Here is a 19,675-nt window from a genome sequence, read left to right on the forward strand (position 1 = left end):
GGCTGGATTGCTGGGCGTCATCCGGTTCGGGCGTCCCGCAATGGCTCCGCTGGGATTACCGGAACAAGTTAGTTCCGTCCAGGTACTGCTCTAGATAATCGACTTTATCTTAGATAGATAGTTTCTGGATAGCTTCAATATTCATAGCTATGGAGTGCTTGGGGAGTCGCGTGATTTCCATTATTTTGCAATATGTCTAGATACTTCCTATCACTCTAACTGGGCGTGTGCTTCCAAGCTCCATTCGCCATGCACCATTTACAAACACTATGTACTGACTTGTCCTCGGAAGACCTGGGGCAGCCACGGGCCATGATGGTTGCCGTGTAGGAATCCTTCCCATAATTATCCCCTTTGCTCATGTATCTTTCTTTTCAGAGGCCCCATCCTCAGCATCTTTCTTCGCATCCGCCTTCAGCTTTTCCTCCACTTGGATGATGGCTCGCTCAGCTTCCAGCGCAAGATCCGGTGCCTCGAGTATCGAGGCTAGTTTCTTCGCATCTGTCATGCGGAGAAGTAACCTGTCATCACTCTTCTCCACGTCTTCTACCATCTCCGCAATGGGTTTGTCCACCCCAGTATTTTCCAATGCGTAAGATACGCGCTTCGCGTACAGTTCTTCGAGCCCAGGGTATGATATCGGATTCAGGAGATTCTTCTCTAGAAGAAACTCTAAGTGTTTAGAGCCGTTAAGTGCTTGGAGTGGTCAGTTCACGAACTGTCTTGAGTGGGAAAGAAGTGGGGGCTAAGCCAACCTCGTCCATGGGACCATGCTCGGTACACGAGGTAGAAGAAAGGGACATTAGGCACACTATTTTGTAGGTATAGTTATGTGATTAGCATATACGGGTCAACCAAGCCACTCAAATCGGGGTAAATCAGAAGGGCTCCATACAGAGGAATAAGCCCAACGGGAGCGGTCAAGGGCGTCGCAAGCAAGCTCAACCACATCCTTCGGCGATGCAAGTCCTGCCTTTCCGTCGCAATTGCTTGCAGCATCTTTTGTAGCTTTTCTGGCCGAATAGCATTCCCCGGGAATAGTACGTCCACTTTCTTGGTCCCGTAAGATTCATCAAGTCGCCGCACCGCTGCGAGAGATGGAATACTTTTCAGACCCCATTCTTGATACGGGATGCGTTGCTGCACCCGATTACCCCAGGAGACCAAATGCTTCTTCCAGCCCTTATCGGCCTCCTCCCATTTCGCCCATGTTTCTGCAGCCTTTTGTATGACCCGGTCATGTATCGAAGGCTTTTGCGACGGACCACGGCGGAGGGGTCGAGCGTAGATTAGAGCTTGTCGCGTCGAGATAGGGATGACGAAGAGTCGCATAGCAACTGAGGAAGGGATCCGTTCTGTGATACTACTATAAGTGCCGTGGCGTGTTTCCAAGGATCAGCGACAATGGCTGATTTGGGCAAATTTGGGAGGCAGCCAGGGAGAGCTAGCGATCGACGAGAGAAAATAACCGATTCAAGGGCGTAGATGAAAGTGGCATGCCTTTCCTGTCTGATGAGGGTATTCGAAGGTCAAGGGGCCTGAATTGGCTTTTCGAGTCGTAGTTGTTACCGTTTTCTGAGTTGATATCAGGGAATGAATGGGTGTAGCCGAGATGGATGCGTGGAGGTTGCCGGACCATTAATTGGCGGCGGCGGCGGTGATGATGGATGATGCTTTGCTTAGTTGCATCTCAGACGTCATTCAGCTTACTGTTGTGACGGTATGCATGACACTGCAACTGCCGACAATATGGAGATTTGTGACTGCAGGTTGTACGGTATGGTAAGTACTGATTGTACCTGGCTGTAAGTTACGCAGCTAACCGGTTGGGGGTTTAGCTCCTCCAAGCTAAGATTACAGCCCGGACGAATTACTACGTAGGCTTCCATCATCCAAATTTCTTGAAACCAGCCTCCCAGCCTTTCGCTCTCTTTTCCCCTCCTTCTGCGACGTCTGATCTCAGTTCATTGTCGCTTTGTTTCACCCATCTTGACTGTTCTCTCGATGATCCTATCTCTCCCAAGGGCCAAGGCTTCCCAAATTTCAGTCAAGCCCGGTGCCCGCTAATCTTCCGAGGGACATTTGAGGCGATGCAGACTAGATCCGCGGCTTGCCCCCAGCTTCCGACCCGCCGACGCACCTTCGCCTGGAACCACCGCTGAACTGTACGGCAATGGCACAAGATGTGCGCAACTCACATTTGCAGCCTCCAGATGCCGCTCCGCTCTCTGACGAACAGCTGTCGGAGCAACCTTCCGCTACCGAGTGGATGTCGGCGCAATCGAACCATTCTACTGGCGCGCTCCACAGCGACAATGATATCGTTCACCCACATGATGCAGTAGACTACTCGGCTGGACACTCACGTTCGCCAGAGAGTACAGTCGTGGGCGAATTCGACAACATTCCGGCAATGGGGAAGAAACCTCGGACTTTACCAGGTGAGTTTCCCCTTGTATCCTGATCGATCTCGGATCCACCGGATTAAGTCAACTAACCATCGATGATCTGTATAGCATGGATCCGTTCAGTCGAGTATACGGAGGACGATGTAGAAGCAGCTGTCACAGATAGGCTACTTCCATCACAGCCAGGAGAAGCCGTTGTCGCCCAGCACAATCATTCGCCTTATGCAGCATCAAGACCTACCCTTTCGAGTGGACAGGGTGAAAGTAGCAGGGGTGTCATCGGACGAGAGCGCGAGTCGCGCTGGAAGAACTTTTCCAGGGACATCGCCTACCCTCGAGAACAAGGAGTTGAGGAGAAATCCGTCACGCCGGACTGGTTGAATGAGAATCTCGGTGATTATTCTGAACCTTGGCGAGGCGAGGGCGAACCGGATGAAGATACCGAAGACCCCTTGAGGATGAGACGACGACGAGAAATTTGGTTCAAGCGCTTCCACAGTACGCTTCTCAAGAGCCCTATGGTTCCCTTGATCTTTCGACTTACGGTATGGTGCTTTTCCCTCACTGCATTGGCTCTTGGAGGCTCTATTCAGCATCTCTCGGGGAAGTACCAGCATCCCCAAGGCCCCTCTGCACTAATGGCGATTATCGTCGATGCGGTTGCCTTGGTTTACCTCGTTTACATTACATTTGATGAATACACATCCAAGCCGTTGGGTCTTCGCTCTCCATCCGCCAAGGCACGACTCATTCTTCTGGACATCTTTTTCATTGTGTTCGACTCAGCCAATCTCAGTTTGGCGTTTGAATCACTCTCGACCGTGAGAGGCGCATGCACAATGGCTGAAGTCAATCAAGAGGTTGCGCCGAAAAACGACGCAATATGCGACCGGCAGATCGCCTTGGCTTGTGTACTACTGATTGCGCTACTAGCCTGGCTTACTACCTTTTCCATCAGTGTCCTCAGGTACGAGAGTCTTACCATGTTACACAAATGACGATACTGACAGCTTCGATTTAGACTTGTCGAACGAGTTGCTTCATGAAGTGCAGCTCTACAATATACCCCCAACCCCTTTATTCATCTCTCTATTATAGTCCCTCTGGGGCAATTTTCTATCCCCCCTTCCACCACATTAATACCCCGAATTGCTTTTCCGGTAGTTCTTTTCTTACTCCTTTCTTGGCTTACCCCTTTCAAACCTCCTTCAATTTCTTCTTCTCATTCCCCCGTTTGCTTTACTTGGGCGCTATATCCTTGCTTCGCGAGCTTAGTTATGGAGTTTTATGTTTGTCGTGGTGGTCGGTTGGAGTTTCAAAGCATTGGGTCGGAAAGGGAAAATCTGATTTCTTTTTTTGGATTACACGATCACTGTGCATATACGATAAGAACATTATGTACATATGAAATCTTGATGGTAAAGAATCCACGGCCGCTGTTGTCGCTCGGAAATCTATCCCAATGAAATCCTTCAGACGTGCAGCACAGGCCCATCCTGCCCACACAAGGGGTCGCTGTGGAACCAACTCAAGGCATGGATATTCCGCGAAACCTTGTCTTCCTCCCTTGAGTCACCATAGCACATATCCCATTGTTTCTGGGGCGGATAAGCGCCAACCATCTGGAAAGGGTCACCCTGGTCAGAGCCGAGCTCCTCCAGCAGCCGGTGGCCGACGCCGGCGGGCACGATAATCAGATCTCCTTTTTCGACGGTCGGCTCGAAGCGTTCGGGGTTCGCTTCCCCACCGAAGCAAAGCCGTGCACGGCCGGAAACCACCCCCAGCACCTCGTGAGTGGTGCTGTGAAAGTGCGTTTGACTGTACATGGAATAGACCCACTGTGGTCTGACCTCACCAATTTCCTCCAGGTGCGCCGCGAGATCGTTAGCGGACGCGTTAAAAGCTTTGTGGTAGATCATGAGTGGTTTAGACTGGATCGAGGTGTTGGGGATACCACCCCATTTGGGGATCTGGCGAGATGTCACGGAAATTTCTGAAGGAGGAGAGAACGACATGATTGATCGAGTGTCAACACGGCCATTCGTTCTTGTTTTTTTACTTCCTTTATATTAGTGCTAATGGAATCGGAGTTGTGGTGGTTCATTTTTCTTGAGGGTTTAAATTAAAGATCAGTTCATCCGTAATAAGAATATGTGTGACGTCATTGGTACTGCTTGCCCCCTGTGAGGGGACGAAGAATGCATGACAGTTAGCATTTTGTCACGCAATGAGCTGATTGTCTCGCATCCAACGTGTCATTGATGCCAGGAGATCTTAGATACGTCTTCTCTCCAACGGCGGAGGATGTGTCCAGTCAGATCGACATTGGCTGTGTGACAGATGAACATTTTTGGGGGGGGGGGGGGTCAGAAAAAAAGGTAGGCGGTTACGTAGCGGTTGATCCCAAGGGTCGGGTCCCGTGCCAGCCTACCCAAAGGGTGTTAAGGATACAATTTGGGGAAGGTCTTGGGGGAAATATAAAGCTGGACGTGCACAGTGTAACACGATGCTGAAGAGACCTGGAACGAACCCTGGAGTAATTTAAAATTAAAGAAAGACTATTCACAGGACTCTGTACTAGTCCCGATCATCAGCAGGGCGGCCTGGGGAATCTAAATCTAGATCGAGAACGCTTGACCGCCTACCGCAAATAGCGAGCAATTCCCCCCCTCTGTTGGAGGAACCTCCACCAAGTTACTTAGTAACCGCCAAACTAAACCAACCACCAACCACCAGCCATCATCATTCTCCCCCCCATCTTAGTTCTTCCGCCCAACCGCCACGCCCTCTTTCTGCTTCCTTTGCTCAAATCATATCTCCTCCCGCCTTCGCTTTTCTACCCTCCCCACCCTCTCTCCCCCAAGGCGCGTCACTACCTACTCTAGTAGTTCCGGGCATTTGCAGTGCAATCCTCGTGGCTCCTTGGGTCGTCTCCCACAACGCGCCAGCTTCTCTTCTGCCTTAAATGCTAGGCTGAGGTCCTGAAGCTGATATTTAGACTCATCATCGCTGCCTTAAAGCTTAGCCGCCCACCGCTCATCGTGCGGTCACTCATTTTATCCTTGAGACGTTGAGGTAAGTTCCGTGTTCCCTTTCATCCTCACATGTCTTTGTGCCTGGTCGCTATCGTCTCCTTGTCCATTGTTTCGTCCCATAACGAGAACCTTCCTCCGCCTTGACAACTCCTCAAAAGGAGTCGTCTCAAATTCGCATAAGCTAATGCTGTCCCGTTTACTCCATAGACCTGTGCTCAAGGCTCGAACTCGACTATCCATAGCTCGCAGAATGCCTGCTCTTATCCCCCAAATCCCTCACAAGGATGATTTGGATGAAACGTGAGTCCTTTTGAGCTGGGCGGCCGCTCTTGTCAGAAGGAATTATATAGCGGCTTTGGTCGGGACCTTGGCTGACGGTGCGCAGATGGACGTTCCTAGAGAAGGGCATCGACAGCGTGATGCTCAAGTTGGAGGAAGGTGTGGATATGAAAACTGTATGCCGTTCAAATTTCTTTTCCTGGCTTCCCCGTCAGGACCATCATTGTCTGCCGAGCTGGATGGTGTGCTGACATATCATCTTCGTTGTTCTAGTACATGGCGTTGTATACGTATGTCCTGGTTCCGAGGCGTCTCCTGCCCCCATGTATTGGCTAACCTGCAGAAACAAGCGCCGTTCATAACTTTTGCACGTCACAAAAGGCCATCGGCAGCAGCCAAAACATAAAAGCGCATCATGGCGGTCGGTCACAACCACACAAATTCTTGAGTCTCAGAACCCCACAGCTGACGGCATCACCAGCACACCTACTAGGAGAGGAACTGTACAAGTTGCTCGGGGAGTACCTTTCTCGTCACCTTGACGCGGTATACCAGGAGTCCGAGGGTCATGCGGAAGAGGCCCTGCTAGGATTTTACATCCGAGAGTGGCTCCGCTACACGACGGCGGCTAAGTACATCAACCATCTTTTCAAATATTTGAACCGTCACTGGGTCAAGCGGGAGATTGACGAAGGCAAGAAGAATGTATACGATGTGTATACCTTGCACTTGGTCAAGTGGAAGGATGACTTCTTCATGAAGGTCCATGAGAAGGTCATGGAAGCGGTGCTCAACTTGGTTGAGAAGCAGAGAAACGGCGAAACCATCGAGCAGTCTCAGATCAAGAGCATTGTTGACTCCTTCGTCTCCCTTGGCTTGGACGAGAGCGACTCTAGCAAATCCACCTTGGAGGTCTATCGGTATTACTTCGAGAAGCCCTTCATTGATGCCACCAGGGTCTATTACGAGAATGAATCACGCCAGTTTGTCGCAGAGAACAGTGTTGTTGAGTACATGAAGAAGGCGGAGGCTCGTCTGGACGAAGAGAAGGCGCGCGTGGGCTTGTATCTGCACCCGGATATCTCTAAGCACCTCACTGACACGTGCCTGGATGTGCTTGTTACCGCGCACTCCGAACTCCTGCGGGACGAGTTCCAAGTGTTGTTGGATAATGAACGCCAAGAAGATCTAGCCCGGATGTACAGACTCTTGTCTCGCATTAAAGACGGCCTGGACCCTCTCCGCACTAAGTTTGAAGCCCACGTCAGGAAGGCAGGCTTGGCTGCCGTGGAAAAGGTTGCCGCGGATGGCGAATCCTTTGAGCCCAAGCTCTACGTCGATGCACTGTTGCAGGTGCACACCCGGTATCAGAGTCTGGTAAGCGAAGCCTTCAACGGCGAGTCGGAGTTCGTCCGGTCTCTAGATAATGCTTGCCGTGAATTTGTAAACCGCAATAAGATCTGCAAATCTGGTTCAACAAAGACCCCGGAATTGCTGGCCCGGTACACCGACTCACTGCTCAAGAAGGGCTCCAAGGCAGCGGAAGAGTCTGAACTCGAAGAAATGCTGGTGCAGATCATGACTGTCTTCAAGTACATTGAAGACAAGGATGTGTTCCAGAAGTTCTACTCCAAGATGCTGGCTAAACGTCTCGTCCACGTCAGCTCGGTCTCTGACGATGCAGAGACCAGTATGATTAGCAAGCTTAAGGAGGCGTGTGGATTCGAGTACACCAACAAGCTGCAGCGCATGTTCCAAGACATTCAGATTTCGAAGGATCTTAACGCCAGCTACAGAGACTGGCAGGAGAAGATTCTCGACGATGACGATCGGAGGAAACTGGTGGACTCACACTTCCAGATCCTGGGGACTGGATTCTGGCCCCTTAGTGCGCCTTCGACTGACTTCCTCGCGCCACCGGAAATCGTCAAGACTGCTGAACGGTTCCAGAGTTTCTACTTTGACAAGCATAACGGTCGTAAGTTGACATGGCTCTGGCAGCTATGCAAAGGTGAAATCAAGACCAACTACATCAAAAACACCAAGGTTCCGTACACGTTCCAGGTGTCGACCTTCCAGATGGGTATTCTCTTACTGTTCAACGAACATGACACTCTGTCCTACGAGGAAATCCAGAAAGCCACATCCCTTGCTCCCGAGATCCTTGACCCGAACCTGAGTATCTTCCTGAAGGCCAAGGTGCTCATCATAAATCCGGAGGGGTCGAAGCCAGAACCTGGTACATCCTTCTCCCTGAACTATAACTTCAAGAACAAGAAGATCAAGGTCAACCTCAACATCCAGATCAAGTCTGAGCAGAAGGTTGAGTCTGATGATACGCACAAGACGATTGAGGAGGATCGGAAGCTGCTGCTTCAGGTATGTCCCTTGCAAATATGCCATATTGGAAGAATTTCCATGTCGCTAACATGTGTATAACACAGTCCGCCATTGTCCGTATCATGAAATCCCGCAAGAAGATGAAGCACGTGCAACTTGTCCAAGAAGTGATTCAACAGGTCAAGTCGCGTTTCCCTCCCAAGGTCCCGGACATCAAGAAGAACATCGAAGCACTCATGGAGAAGGATTATATAGAGCGGCTGGACGGTGATGAGATCGCTTACATCGCGTGATCGCCATACAGCCCGAGTTCTCCATTCCCTTTCCTCATCCTTTCCTTTCATCTGGCGGTTCAATCCCCTCATCCTGGATCAAGATCACAACACCACATCAACCATCATCTCAAATGTCCTGTTAGCGCGGTAGCTTCCTTATTTTTACATTAGTCTTCTTCTATCTTGACTCATATTGTCCCAATGGCACATCGAGGAGCGGCGGATGGGAAACGTTGTGTTTTTTGCTTTCTTCACAGCGCTGCTACGACAAATGACAACCCAGATATACAATTAGACTGGATCCCACTTTTCACTTTCTCATCATATTCCTTCATCTAAATTCATCTAAACTGAAACTCCGATTTGAGACTGGGCTGAGCAGCGATCTGAGTAATTAGTAAAAATTGGAATATTTTTCTATATGTTGAAAGACAGCCCTTCATTAATATTAGACTATACAATCAAGAACTAGTGAGTAAATATTTGATGCAAATATTATGTATGATTGGTATCAAAACACTATGAGCGTTATCTAGCTACTATGCTATTACTATGTATCAGTTCACATGATGGGACAGAGTATACACGACATTTGAGATAGATGGCATGCGTCGTCATATATACAGGCATTATTTGTGTCCTCTTCGGGTATCAGGAGCTCTCGATGATAGATGAGCATGGGTGAGAGGGGTGTCTCCCCGAAAGGGAGAAATAGAAAAAAAAGCCTGTCGTGACATAAAGCGGGAGGCTTACATACAGAATGGGAACAGGGGGAAATTGGTTGTTCCCTTATTACTATTATAATGATCGAGTAGACATCAACAGAATGATTGTCTTATTTCTCGGCATGCGGCTCGATCGGTTCCGGGGACACCTCCTTGATGTCAGGAGATGGTTGCAAGTGGGTAGTAGTAGGAGCCTTCGCTTCGTCTTCCGGGGACTTCAGTTTAGAGGTTTCGGCTTCATCAGGTGGTGACTTGTTCGTATGTTCCGCTGCAGTGGTAGGTGCGGGCTCATTGATTTCGGGTGCGGAATGGGTTGTGGGCTCAATAGGCGGTTGGGTTGATTCTATCGCGGGGACCTCGTCATCGTGAACTGATGAAGCTGTGCGAGACAAGGGCGATCTCGAATACGTGTCCTGCTCGCCGTTGTTGCTGCTCTCGTCGTCCTTTCGGTAGGCGGAGCTGAACTCCCCGCTTTCCCGCCGCAGGAGAATATTGCTCCACCGCTTTCTTCTGCTTCCACTGCGGGAGATTGTGGAGTCTTCGCTGCGGCGAGACTGCATGGACCGCCGTCTTCCTCGGTCCGCCTCGCTGGCTTCTGTGATGCTGTTTAGTGCCGGAGCCGATGGCGAATTGACGGAAGTTGGTGATGCCGGCGTGGTTTTCTTCTCTTGCCATTCCTTCCGCTTCTCACTGGCCCAAGAGCCCCAGGAGCTGAGATAAGCACCTGCCTTCTGGCTTGCTGCACTCACGGATGCCTGTGCTTGGGTGAGATCGACAGCAGGAGCTTTACGCGCAGAGAACCAGGAAGCACCGCTGGTGGAATGCACCGATGCGGTGTCGGACGGTGAAAACGGTGGAGAGTTCCGAGAGCCTTTGTCCAAGGATGAACGTTGCGATTGCGATTGGGAGGCTTTCTCTTCATTCTTTTTGCGTTGCGCCTCCCGCATGGATTCGATGTCCGCCCAGAAGCTGTTGAATGCCGCGCTCACTTTCTTCTGCCCAGTAGAAATGTGCCTGTTCAGAGCCTCGCGACTTTCACGGACCCTTTCGTCTAAGTGAAGCTCCGCGACTTGTTGAGACAAACGTCGTTGGACATCATCAATGGTGAGCCCTCCTGCGCAGGGATGGCGAGGCTCAACGATCGAAAAAAGAAGCGCATCAGAGGTCAGACGTTTGAACAGCGAATAATTCGGCGTGTTCCTCCACTGCGCCAAGAATTCGGAATTGAATTCCAAAGCCGGGTCTCCCTCAATATTGAATGCTTCTAGATGGGCACGGCTCCTCCGGCCTAACTCGTCAGCATTCAGAGAGTTGAGCTCTTCGTGATACTGCATGCAGGCGAGGAGTGCTAAGAGGTATTCTTCAAATTGTAGTCTAATGAATTCCTCCGACCCCATATATCCGTGGGTCTTAGGCTGCTCTGGATGGGCCTCATCCCATGTGTCGTTGATGATTTGGGTGAGAAGGTCAATCCAGCGCCGGTCTGCGACAGATAGTGCCAAGGCATTCCGGAGGGTGGGAGATGAGATATTAATGGTATCTTCGTCAAGCTAAGATTTCAGATGTTAGCAGAGAATCTATAAAGGGTCGAACTGTTCTCACATTAACTAGTATGTCGCTATAGCGATCCTTTTGCTGTAACAGTAATGAATTAGTCGAGCCGACAACGTACGACTTTGTTCCATAATCGGCTAGCAGATCCAGCTGCTGCAATGGCGTGTAGGGCCCGAACATGCTTCCCTAGATCATGTTAGAAGAGCCTAAACTCTACATATGGTGTTTTCACGAACCTTGCCGAAAATCTGCAGAGGTAGACCCATATATGCCAATACTGTGGATATTAGTATACACCCAGTGAAGAAGGGATTAGATGACGTACAAGAATTTCTATCACTCGTCTTGAGGGACGTCGGCTGTTCCACAGTCTGTGCGTAGGTATCAAACGCGGGATCAGCACAGTCCTGTAACTTATTCAAAAGCCCAGGAATGAGAGAAACGAGAGAGAACTGAATCATGCACAGCCGTTCGCATCGGGAGCCGAAGAAGAGCATCTATGTAACATTAGTATGTGAGTATACCGTTGTTCTGGGCACTGCTTACCTTTGGCTGTAGAAGTAGAGCCTTGAAGAGAACCAAGGTTTGATATTTGAACTCATGGATCATCTCCCGCAGGGAAAGACCTTGATACAAAACGTCAACCAGAGGGAATCGCGAAGCCAAAATGCAGGGCAGTCATACCTAGGTTTTGGTCTTTTGATCCCTCATCCTTCCTCAGACTGATCACGAGGCCTTCCCTAAATTTCTAAGAAGATGTGAGTAAGGGTCGAGACAGACTTCTATCTAAGAGCGCACCTTTAGAATATCGATATCCGAAAAATCCCTGTTGATGCTGTGTCAGCCAAGACACCCGACGATATTATCCAATGTACCATTGCCCAATAGCAAGCGAGAGCAGATCGTCCCAGAAATTGGCATTGGCTGATAGACATACCGCTGGGCAAACCAAGCCGAAGTCACAACAGACAGTTTCTCCCTCAGTTGTCCCAAGCTCCGAGGGTTATCCGTCACCACTACCACCGCTTTTTGCACCGTGGATCTTGTAACATCCGGAGGGCGATATATGAGAAGATTCGAATCGATCTGTCGGGAACAAGAGATGCCGAAGAGTGAAGTCGCAGGTTCGGTAGGGGTCTCCTTCCGCCGCACGGTAAAGTACGAGAACTCTTCGGTGGACCTAGAAGGTACAATGTGTGTCAACGCAGCTCAAAGCGATCTCTCGGTAGTCGTATTGGTCCACGAGGGATGGATAAGACAGTTCGGGTCGTACATATGCGCTCCATCAGATAAGGCCATAAACGGTAATAAAGACCAGTCATTCTCCGCTGCAGGATCGCTTCCATCGTCTCCAACGCATAGTTCTATTTCGGGACCCCTGGTAGAGTAAATAAATATCGATGGTTAGCAAATCTAGCTCGTGGGGCGATGGATCAAATGAAGAAAACAAGTGAGACACAGGAAACAGAGATGAGGTACAAGTGCTAGTGCTTGACTCCGACCCAGTCACCATGATAGCGGGGAGGTGAGCCACTAGTAGTAGTAGTAAAGGGTGTGCAATCGAGGAATGTTGATAGTGGTTGGGGAGCAAGCCACTCCATAGCCTCCCTTCTAGAACATCTTTCTTGCCCCTCTTGGGCTTGCTTCAGCCGACGACGAGACACTCACCTTGCATGGTGAAAATCTATGACCATGACAATGGGATCCTGACCACTGCGGACGCAAGACATGGCGTGGGGACGGTCATAGAAAATGGGGACTGAGAAGTGACACGTTCCAAGCCAATTTCCACCTTTTTGAAAATAGGAGGAAGCCCCCTCCTGTCTAGAAGAGAACCCAATAAAAGATAAAACTGGACGAAGCCTCACGTGGGACGAAAGGGACGACAGACAATTAATGCAAGACTCGAGGAAGCGATCACTAGTCCGAGTCAGTCGGTAGTCTTGGAATTAAACTGGACCCCCGACCAGGGGGGGAAGGAGCAAGCTGCTGGCAGATTGATCCAGATCCGCTGCAGATTGGTTCCCCCGGCCGGGCGGTGACGGGAAGTTGGGGGAAAGAGAGACAGAACTTACTCCTGCAAAAGGAGGGCCCCATACGCCCCGCTGGACAGGCTGCCTCGGGATTAAGGTTGGCTACTATTTAAGGTGCTGATGGCTTCGATGAAAGATAAGGAATTGACGCCCTCTTGCTCCTTAGCACTTTTATTAGGGACTACGATCTCGCACTGTACTTGTGTTCCATTTCCATCTCCCCACCCTCCCTCCTTAGACCCAAAGGAAACCAGAAAGACCTCAAACGTCACGAAATTAGTATGTTTTTTTTCTCAAATTCGATTCTATGGCGCACATACGCAAATCCAAACAGTTTCCTCAAACACACACACACACACAGAGGGAGAGAGGGAGGGACAGGCACAACACACACACCCCAATACACTCAAGTTAATCAAAAAGAGATTTATAACACGCATGCTCATCAATCGTGGACCAAGAAGAAGTGTATATATAGCATCAAGAATGGGTAACAAAAAATAATTCAGTCGTGTTACAGACGGGTCCAATCTCCAGTTCGTCCGACTCTCAACGCAGGTAGAAAAAGTTTCCAAGCGTGGGTCGTGTGTAAACGCCTGGAAGTAGGATTGATGAAAGAGTAAAAAGAAAAATTTGGTAAGGGAGCACAAGAAGACCCGTGTCGGGCAAAAAAACACCATATCACAGTCCCCGCTTCCAGTCTACATACCAAGAGAAATCGAAGGAATTGACGACGTCATAATCATATCGCATCGCTGCCTGCGCCTTGTCCATGGCATTATATTGTGGAACCTCCTCATGCGAAGGCCTGCTGTCCATCGGCGACTGCTCCTTCAACGAGCACTTGGCCAGCATCATTGGCCTGGTCAATGTTGTGGAAGTCAAGAATCTCCGAGTACCTACTCTAGGTTAGCAATCAATACTTAAGAAACCCTACTTCGCAAGTACCCACATCATAATCTTCCAGGTGTCCACCGGCAGGTCGGCGTCGTTGAAGGACCAATCGAACTTCTCTTCGGCCACAGGTTCGTCGGTGGGATCGTGGTAAGGTGCGAGATACTCATGCGCAAGCGCTTCGCCTGCACGGATTCGCTTCTTCGGGTCAAAAACTAGCATTCGTTCGAGGAGATCAACAGCTATGATGATGTTAGAGACCGGGCCAGCGTCGACTGATTTGATTAATGGTGATATACATACCATCTGGGTCGGCATTCTTGAACTTGCTAGCCAGAGGTTGACGTTCGCGTTTAGGCAGCGACTTGACGAATCGCAGAGTCTAACATGATAAAGTATTAGCGATAGATCATCGAAAGAGCAGCATTCACGGTAGCGGGGAGGAGATGCTCACGTTCTCACTGCAGATGGTCTGAATAACATCGTCCGGCGGGGTGCCCAAAAGCTCTGTGATAATCGAAAATTGGTTGACATGATCCTTTCCTGGGAACAATGGCTTTCCCTCCAGCATCTCCGCAAAGATGCAGGCCGCACTCCAAATATCCACTTCCACGTCGTATTTTTGCCATGTGAGCATGATCTCGGGAGCGCGATAATACCGGGTCGAGACATAGCCTGTCATCTGGGGGTCTTGGATACGGGCAAGTCCAAAGTCGCAAATCTTCAAGTCGCAGTTCTCGTTGATGAGGATGTTGCTCGGCTTAAGATCGCGATGAACAACACCGGCCGAGTGGACATATTTTAGTCCTCGCTGCGGATGGTCAGCGTACGCCAGGGGACAGATCCACGATAGAAAAAGCGCGGAAACAACTATCAGAATGGCGTACCAAAATTTGGTAGAGGAAATACTGAATGAACTGCTTTTCCAGAGGACGGGAGGTGAGGAGTCTATGGAGGTCGGTTCCCAGGAGTTCCGTGACGAAATAGCTGCAGCGATCGTCAGAATGAAAAAGAAACAAGGCAACTTAAGTGAGAACTCGAAGCAGGCAAAATTTCTTACATATCCTCGAGCGGAGAAATGAAAATATCACTGAGACTGATTATCTGCTCATAGTCAGCATTGCGGTACGGCGGATGGCGGACCGCCTCTTGGTGGGGGGGGTTTTGGCTAACATTTTCGTGTCGTAGATGCTTCAACAGCTTCAACTCGCGGTACGTTCTCTTGGACAGAACTGGTGTGCTGAACGGCTTCATAATCTTCTTGACGGCGACCGGCTGTGCTGTCAATTGATCCCTCGCAGAACTGAATTATACCATGACAGGCGTCAGTCCATGTGCTGTTCGGGCGGGCCACAGAAGCCATCCGCGTGGCGGCGAAATCCAGAAGAGGGGTTGTCGAACTCACCAGACGAGACCAAAAGCGCCCATTCCCACGGGCTGCAGGTCTGTGTACCTGCGAGAGAATGAGTAAATGATCGATAGATCATACTGATCTTCTTCAAATCGTCAAAAAGAGTCGCACCTGCTTGTGATTTCGAAGGTGGTGCCGAAGATTTGGGCACGCACGAATTCCGCCATTTTGGAGTAAGGATGACGGTACACCGCACTCAAGGAGGGGGGAAAAGTGGGAGCCTCGGAGCTCGTTCTCAGGAGATCTGGGGATTAGGAGTGGAAGCCAAAAGAGACAAGAGATCGAGGAGAGTGAGGTGGGAGAGGCAGGTAGAGTTGGAGGGGGAAAAAAAAAAGAAGCAGTAGCAGGAGAGGCTAAAGTGAACAACGACAAGAGCAAGAATAAAAATGCGGGATGTAAGTAGGAACGAGGTACAACTGGTTGTTGGTGTTGGAGAGAGAAAGAGGCAGCAAAAGACCGTAGGTGGCGCCCAGCAGGGTGTGTGTGGGGAAAACGAGTCTCTCTCTAGTAATTCCTACTAGTCCGTTGAGGTTCTCAGTCTCCGGAACGCCCAAAACAAGACCGATGACGTCCGCGACGGAAGCAGGGTATCGCAGAAAGGTCCGGCTGGGTGTGGGCACAACAACTATTACTACGGTGTACTGTGTAAGAGCAGCTCTGCGATTCTTGGTTCCTTTTTTTTTTCTTCTTCCCTCTCGTCTACCGATCGACTACTAGTGCCACTGCCACTGTGACGCGGTCTTGTCTAGACTCTTGAGTCATACCCATTGGTTGAATTGGTTGGAAGAGGGTTCCAAATTTCAGGGAAGAAGTCCGTCACGCTTACATAACAGTCCATGGGAAATTTTATCCAGAGAATCATATCATCATTATCATTGGCATGTAATTGATATATAGTTAGTCCTTCATTAGTTAGTAGTCTCTCTATTAGATCTTTTGCGATGTTGTATATATAAAGAAGTATCAATGCCCCCGCGGGGTCTACCAGAATTGTTCCTCCAGTACATCAGCAACAATCTCAAAAGGCGAATAGTCATGGAGCATATACGTATTGTCCCAGACTAACTACTGGTACTTACAAACATCCCAACCTAACTATCCAGAATATGGCGAGAGAGAGTGTGTGTATGTGGGAGAGATTCATATCTTCTGCGGTATACCCTAAGATCCCGTGTCAGCCCATTCATATGGCCACTGACTAGAGTAATGATCGATGGATGGGCTACCATCATCGCGATCGATCGGAATACTACTCACAGTAAGTATGATTCCAAGAAGGCGTCTACTACTACGTAATGCCCAACCGGGGCGAACCATACTATCAGTACTAGTTAGCATCAAGCTGTGCTCCTCAATGTCATCATACCCCCCCCTCGGTGGGGCTCAGCCGGTTCCAATCAATTCCACCAATTTCGTGACGAACAACCCATCCAAAATTATTCCTGTCCATTGATAAATTCATATCTAACATGTCGGCCGAACAACGATCTTCTCGCACACTCAATCTTGTATCCGCCAAAGCTTCTAACTCTGGCTAAGGGGGGGACCGGGGGGAAAAAGGACAGAAAAGGACAATCAGGTGATACTAACATTAGTACAGTATTCCGTGCTATGTATGGAAACTATATCCGGGTTTGTGTAAGGCTGTTCAGGCTGTCATGATTATTAGTTTGACAGATTTCCCTTCGTACGCCATTATTAGAATCGAGGAGTTTCAGCACAAGGAAATTTGCACGGGGTGCCAACGCAGCTACTAGTGCTCGGCAGCGGCCATGCTGCCTGACAGGAGGGGAGCGAGGTCTTAGGATGACTGACTATATGCCGATACAACCTAATTTACCCGAGATGGTCCAACCCCATCATTATCTGCGCTCTGACCATAAAGCTGTTTCTCTCCCAACCCTGATACTAAGTACACAAGATTTCAAGTTCGGAGCGACCGGTAGAAGACTGGTTCTCATAACTGCAAGGAGTTTGTGGCACAATGGAGGTACGTTTCGACAATGGGCAAATGCCACATGACATGCCGCTTTGACACGGCCATCCCTGCTGTACTACAACAGACTGGTTTCATGTTGGCATGAAGAAAGGAACGTCCTACGGCATGACCGTTCTATGTGAGGGGGTTGCAAAGCTGATGTCAAAACACTGGATGAAGAGTCTCTGTTGTAAACTGCGAGATCAATTGACAGTGTCTAAATTCGAGTCATTATTAACTGCTCTACATTCCTGAGTAAATGGTCCACTGCATGTCTTATTTTCCAATGAACAAATTAATATCAGCATTAACACTACAGTCAACACATTGAAGGTGGCTCCGTTGGGAATGGGACCAGCGGTACTCCGTAGACTCGTTGGCATGCTACTACACGAGGTAACGTCTAAGCCCGGTAGGTCCATGAAGCCGCATTCTATGTAACCTTGATTAAAGCCAGTGACCGCGACTAACGGTTCTGGACAATGCTTATGCTTCTCAGGCTCAATATCAATTAACATGTCTCTATAAGCTGCAGAATGTCGCTGTGAATATATAGACAAATACATGACAGGGCCAATCAACCTCGAGTGTTGTGTAATGTCACCCGTCCGTGTCTCCAAAGTCCAGAATTATAAGATGCAACGGGCGAGCAATATTAAATCCGAGCGCGAATTGCTGACATGATATGAATATAAGTGGCATGTCATCATTAGAATCCATCATTCCATTGCATCTAAACTCGGTTGTCCATCCTCAGTTTTCTTTCACTCGCATGGCACGCTCTCGAAGTGAATTTCTGCTGTTGTGTAAAGAGATGTTTGGGATTTACCACACCCTCTTCTGTTCTTACAGCATAAAATTCTGATGGGCAAGAGAATAAAAATGGATGTAACTATGGTGAGGGGAAGGAAAGAGAGCTAGGGGTGTCTTTAGTTGTGGTAGCTACAGCCAGTGTTTCATGTGCACATGGTTGTTGTCTCAAAACATTTCTCCGATCCAAGTTCCTATTATTAACGCAGGATTCGAGGGCAGTGGGGGGAAAAGAGGAGTTCAAAACGGATACTAGTGTACTCCATAGTGAGAAAATGAGAAAACTTAGAATCAAGTCATTCATTTTCGGATACGTCCAAAACGATCATCCAGGACGGGATGCTCGACAAGGGGCGCCCCTACACTAGTATTCTTGATACAGCCAAAGCATGGCTATAACACAAGTTGGGTACTTTGCAGTCAATGGGGGGCTGAGCTGATTTATATCGACAGGCCAGCGAATACTGGTTTCTATCATGCTTAAGCGTAAAGTACTAAGTTAATTGGGACGGTTGGATGATGCTATTGGATGTAGCGACAAGTGACCAGGTAGCCTCATGAATTGCCCGGTTAGTCTGATGATCTTCTAAGCACACAGCGTTCCACTCGGGTGCTGTTGTTAGCCACAGCCTCACTTCATGTGCTGCTGGGCAAGATGATGCTCCGAAAGGTAAATGAAACTGAGAAAAAGGATACCATCAATACAAGATAAGAAATACACAATAATTAACCAAAGAAGAAATGTATAATATAGAAGATCTAAGTATATAAGAGGATCGACACTCACTCCCTGCGTCAAGAAAATATGCGAAAAATGTTTGTTTGGATATTCAGGAGCACGGGGTACCACCGAATCGGCTCTAGACCAGATGTGACACAATACCGTCAATAGAGAATCAAACCCTTAGTTCACTCGGGGTTTGTGGACGCACAGTAGTCGTTGTAGTAAGTGTTGGTTGGAGGAAAGGGAAGGAAGAATACAAGACACACGCTAAAATATTACGAGCGACAGAGAAAGCCTAGCTAGGCAAACTGAGTGTGTCCTGTCTGGCCTGACTCGTTGTAATTGCTGCCACTGGCGTTTTGAGTTACTAGTACATTAGTCCCTTTTTCTTTTTGCCTCCCCCGGCCTGCCCACAAATCTGACCACAAGAATAGTAGTCTAGTAGTAGTAGGTAAAGCGTGGGTTATGTTTCTTTTAGGGGTTAATGGGGAGGGTCTAAAAGAAGTAGGAGTTCTTACTATCTTAGACATGCTCTGGAGAGGGAGAACTTTGGCCATCAAGTGAACCCGACCATTGACATAAAAGATCGGAATAGTAGAGGGTATTATTATTATTATTGTTATTTATTATTATTATTATTATTATTATTATTATTATTTTTTATTATTGTTATTTTTTGGGGGGGGGGGAGAGAGGGACAATTATACTTACATTACAACCCCAAGATCGATCAGATCCATTCACCCATTCAAACCCCCATTTAGCGCCAAAAGTTCTCTTTCTCCTCTCTCTTGGTCTCTCCATCTCTCCCTTTATGTCTTTCACTCGCGGTAAGCTTGGGTCGCCCGGTCCACGTTTTTCCCAAATACCCACCCGCGCCCCTACGATCGAGCGAGTATGTAATCCTCTCCTCTGTCTTTCTGCCATCTCCACTTCCACCTGTCTAGATGACGATTGGGAAACATCCACAACTGGCCCATCCATCCCATCCCATCCCATCCCCATTCCATCCCATCCTCTCTACCAACCACTACGAACTAACCTTCCATCAATCAATCACATCCTACCATTCACCTTACTCCTCTTCCTCCCTCCACCCCCTCATTTTTCCTTTCCTACTAATTAACGCACACGAACTTATTTCCTCCTTTATAATGACCAGTAATAATACCTAATTCCCTTTCATATTCACACGTCCGCGCATTATTT

General features: G+C 48.8%; 6 protein-coding genes across 6 annotated transcripts; 2 read left to right on the forward strand and 4 right to left on the reverse strand.

The window, feature by feature from the left end:
• Positions 1–209: 209 nt before the first annotated feature.
• BO79DRAFT_291512 (mitochondrial K+-H+ exchange-related family protein) lies at positions 210–1,626 on the reverse strand. Its single transcript, XM_025689008.1, has 3 exons — positions 896–1,626; positions 756–811; positions 210–696 (listed from the first exon to the last, which is right to left on the reverse strand). Exons 1-3 carry the CDS (start codon positions 1,330–1,332, stop codon positions 359–361), a joined length of 831 nt encoding a protein of 276 aa, XP_025533866.1. The 5' UTR covers positions 1,333–1,626; the 3' UTR covers positions 210–358.
• A 295-nt stretch (positions 1,627–1,921) lies between these two features.
• BO79DRAFT_291513 (phospholipase D regulator) lies at positions 1,922–3,837 on the forward strand. Its single transcript, XM_025689009.1, has 3 exons — positions 1,922–2,441; positions 2,517–3,375; positions 3,430–3,837. Exons 1-3 carry the CDS (start codon positions 2,174–2,176, stop codon positions 3,452–3,454), a joined length of 1,152 nt encoding a protein of 383 aa, XP_025533867.1. The 5' UTR covers positions 1,922–2,173; the 3' UTR covers positions 3,455–3,837.
• A 33-nt stretch (positions 3,838–3,870) lies between these two features.
• Positions 3,871–4,284, reverse strand: BO79DRAFT_212158 (cupin domain-containing protein). The gene has a single exon (XM_025683152.1). The coding sequence runs from the start codon at positions 4,232–4,234 to the stop codon at positions 3,881–3,883; it is 354 nt and encodes a 117-aa protein (XP_025533868.1). The 5' UTR covers positions 4,235–4,284; the 3' UTR covers positions 3,871–3,880.
• A 1,409-nt stretch (positions 4,285–5,693) lies between these two features.
• Positions 5,694–8,355, forward strand: culA (cullin culA; the record flags this gene model as incomplete). The annotated part of the gene is made up of 6 exons (XM_025679048.1): positions 5,694–5,743; positions 5,829–5,898; positions 5,996–6,012; positions 6,073–6,143; positions 6,204–8,101; positions 8,167–8,355. The coding sequence occupies 6 exons, from the start codon at positions 5,694–5,696 to the stop codon at positions 8,353–8,355; spliced, it is 2,295 nt and encodes a 764-aa protein (XP_025533869.1).
• Positions 8,356–8,921: 566 nt separating this feature from the next.
• BO79DRAFT_183859 (putative Avl9 protein) lies at positions 8,922–12,537 on the reverse strand. The gene is made up of 10 exons (XM_025680292.1): positions 12,285–12,537; positions 11,890–11,994; positions 11,554–11,796; positions 11,415–11,442; positions 11,301–11,364; positions 11,163–11,242; positions 10,942–11,113; positions 10,853–10,893; positions 10,665–10,802; positions 8,922–10,612 (listed from the first exon to the last, which is right to left on the reverse strand). Exons 1-10 carry the CDS (start codon positions 12,344–12,346, stop codon positions 9,173–9,175), a joined length of 2,373 nt encoding a protein of 790 aa, XP_025533870.1. The 5' UTR covers positions 12,347–12,537; the 3' UTR covers positions 8,922–9,172.
• A 793-nt stretch (positions 12,538–13,330) lies between these two features.
• sakA (mitogen-activated protein kinase HOG1) lies at positions 13,331–15,432 on the reverse strand (the record flags this gene model as incomplete). Its single annotated transcript, XM_025681863.1, has 9 exons — positions 15,066–15,432; positions 14,949–14,996; positions 14,717–14,846; positions 14,604–14,647; positions 14,431–14,530; positions 13,998–14,354; positions 13,847–13,925; positions 13,602–13,785; positions 13,331–13,538 (listed from the first exon to the last, which is right to left on the reverse strand). The coding sequence occupies exons 1-9, from the start codon at positions 15,119–15,121 to the stop codon at positions 13,331–13,333; spliced, it is 1,206 nt and encodes a 401-aa protein (XP_025533871.1). The 5' UTR covers positions 15,122–15,432.
• Between the last annotated feature and the right edge of the window lie 4,243 nt (positions 15,433–19,675).

Source organism: Aspergillus costaricaensis, assembly GCF_003184835.1.
Source record: "Aspergillus costaricaensis CBS 115574 unplaced genomic scaffold BO79scaffold_67, whole genome shotgun sequence".
In the NCBI taxonomy this organism is placed as follows: Eukaryota; Fungi; Ascomycota; class Eurotiomycetes; order Eurotiales; family Aspergillaceae; genus Aspergillus; species Aspergillus costaricensis.

Coding starts and splice junctions, on each gene's coding strand:
- BO79DRAFT_291512 (XM_025689008.1), bottom strand. CDS start 1,332: ATGCGACTCTTCGTCATCCCTATCTCGACGCGACAAGCTCTAATCTAC. Junction 812..895: donor CCCGTTGGGCTTATTCCTCT/GTATGGAGCCCT, acceptor CCTACAAAATAG/TGTGCCTAATGTCCCTTTCT. Junction 697..755: donor AGCATGGTCCCATGGACGAG/GTTGGCTTAGCC, acceptor GACCACTCCAAG/CACTTAACGGCTCTAAACAC.
- BO79DRAFT_291513 (XM_025689009.1), top strand. CDS start 2,174: ATGGCACAAGATGTGCGCAACTCACATTTGCAGCCTCCAGATGCCGCT. Junction 2,442..2,516: donor GAAACCTCGGACTTTACCAG/GTGAGTTTCCCC, acceptor TGATCTGTATAG/CATGGATCCGTTCAGTCGAG. Junction 3,376..3,429: donor TTTTCCATCAGTGTCCTCAG/GTACGAGAGTCT, acceptor GCTTCGATTTAG/ACTTGTCGAACGAGTTGCTT.
- BO79DRAFT_212158 (XM_025683152.1), bottom strand. CDS start 4,234: ATGTACAGTCAAACGCACTTTCACAGCACCACTCACGAGGTGCTGGGG.
- BO79DRAFT_183859 (XM_025680292.1), bottom strand. CDS start 12,346: ATGTCTTGCGTCCGCAGTGGTCAGGATCCCATTGTCATGGTCATAGAT. Junction 11,797..11,889: donor TTATCTGATGGAGCGCATAT/GTACGACCCGAA, acceptor TGTACCTTCTAG/GTCCACCGAAGAGTTCTCGT. Junction 11,114..11,162: donor CTCTACTTCTACAGCCAAAG/GTAAGCAGTGCC, acceptor AATGTTACATAG/ATGCTCTTCTTCGGCTCCCG.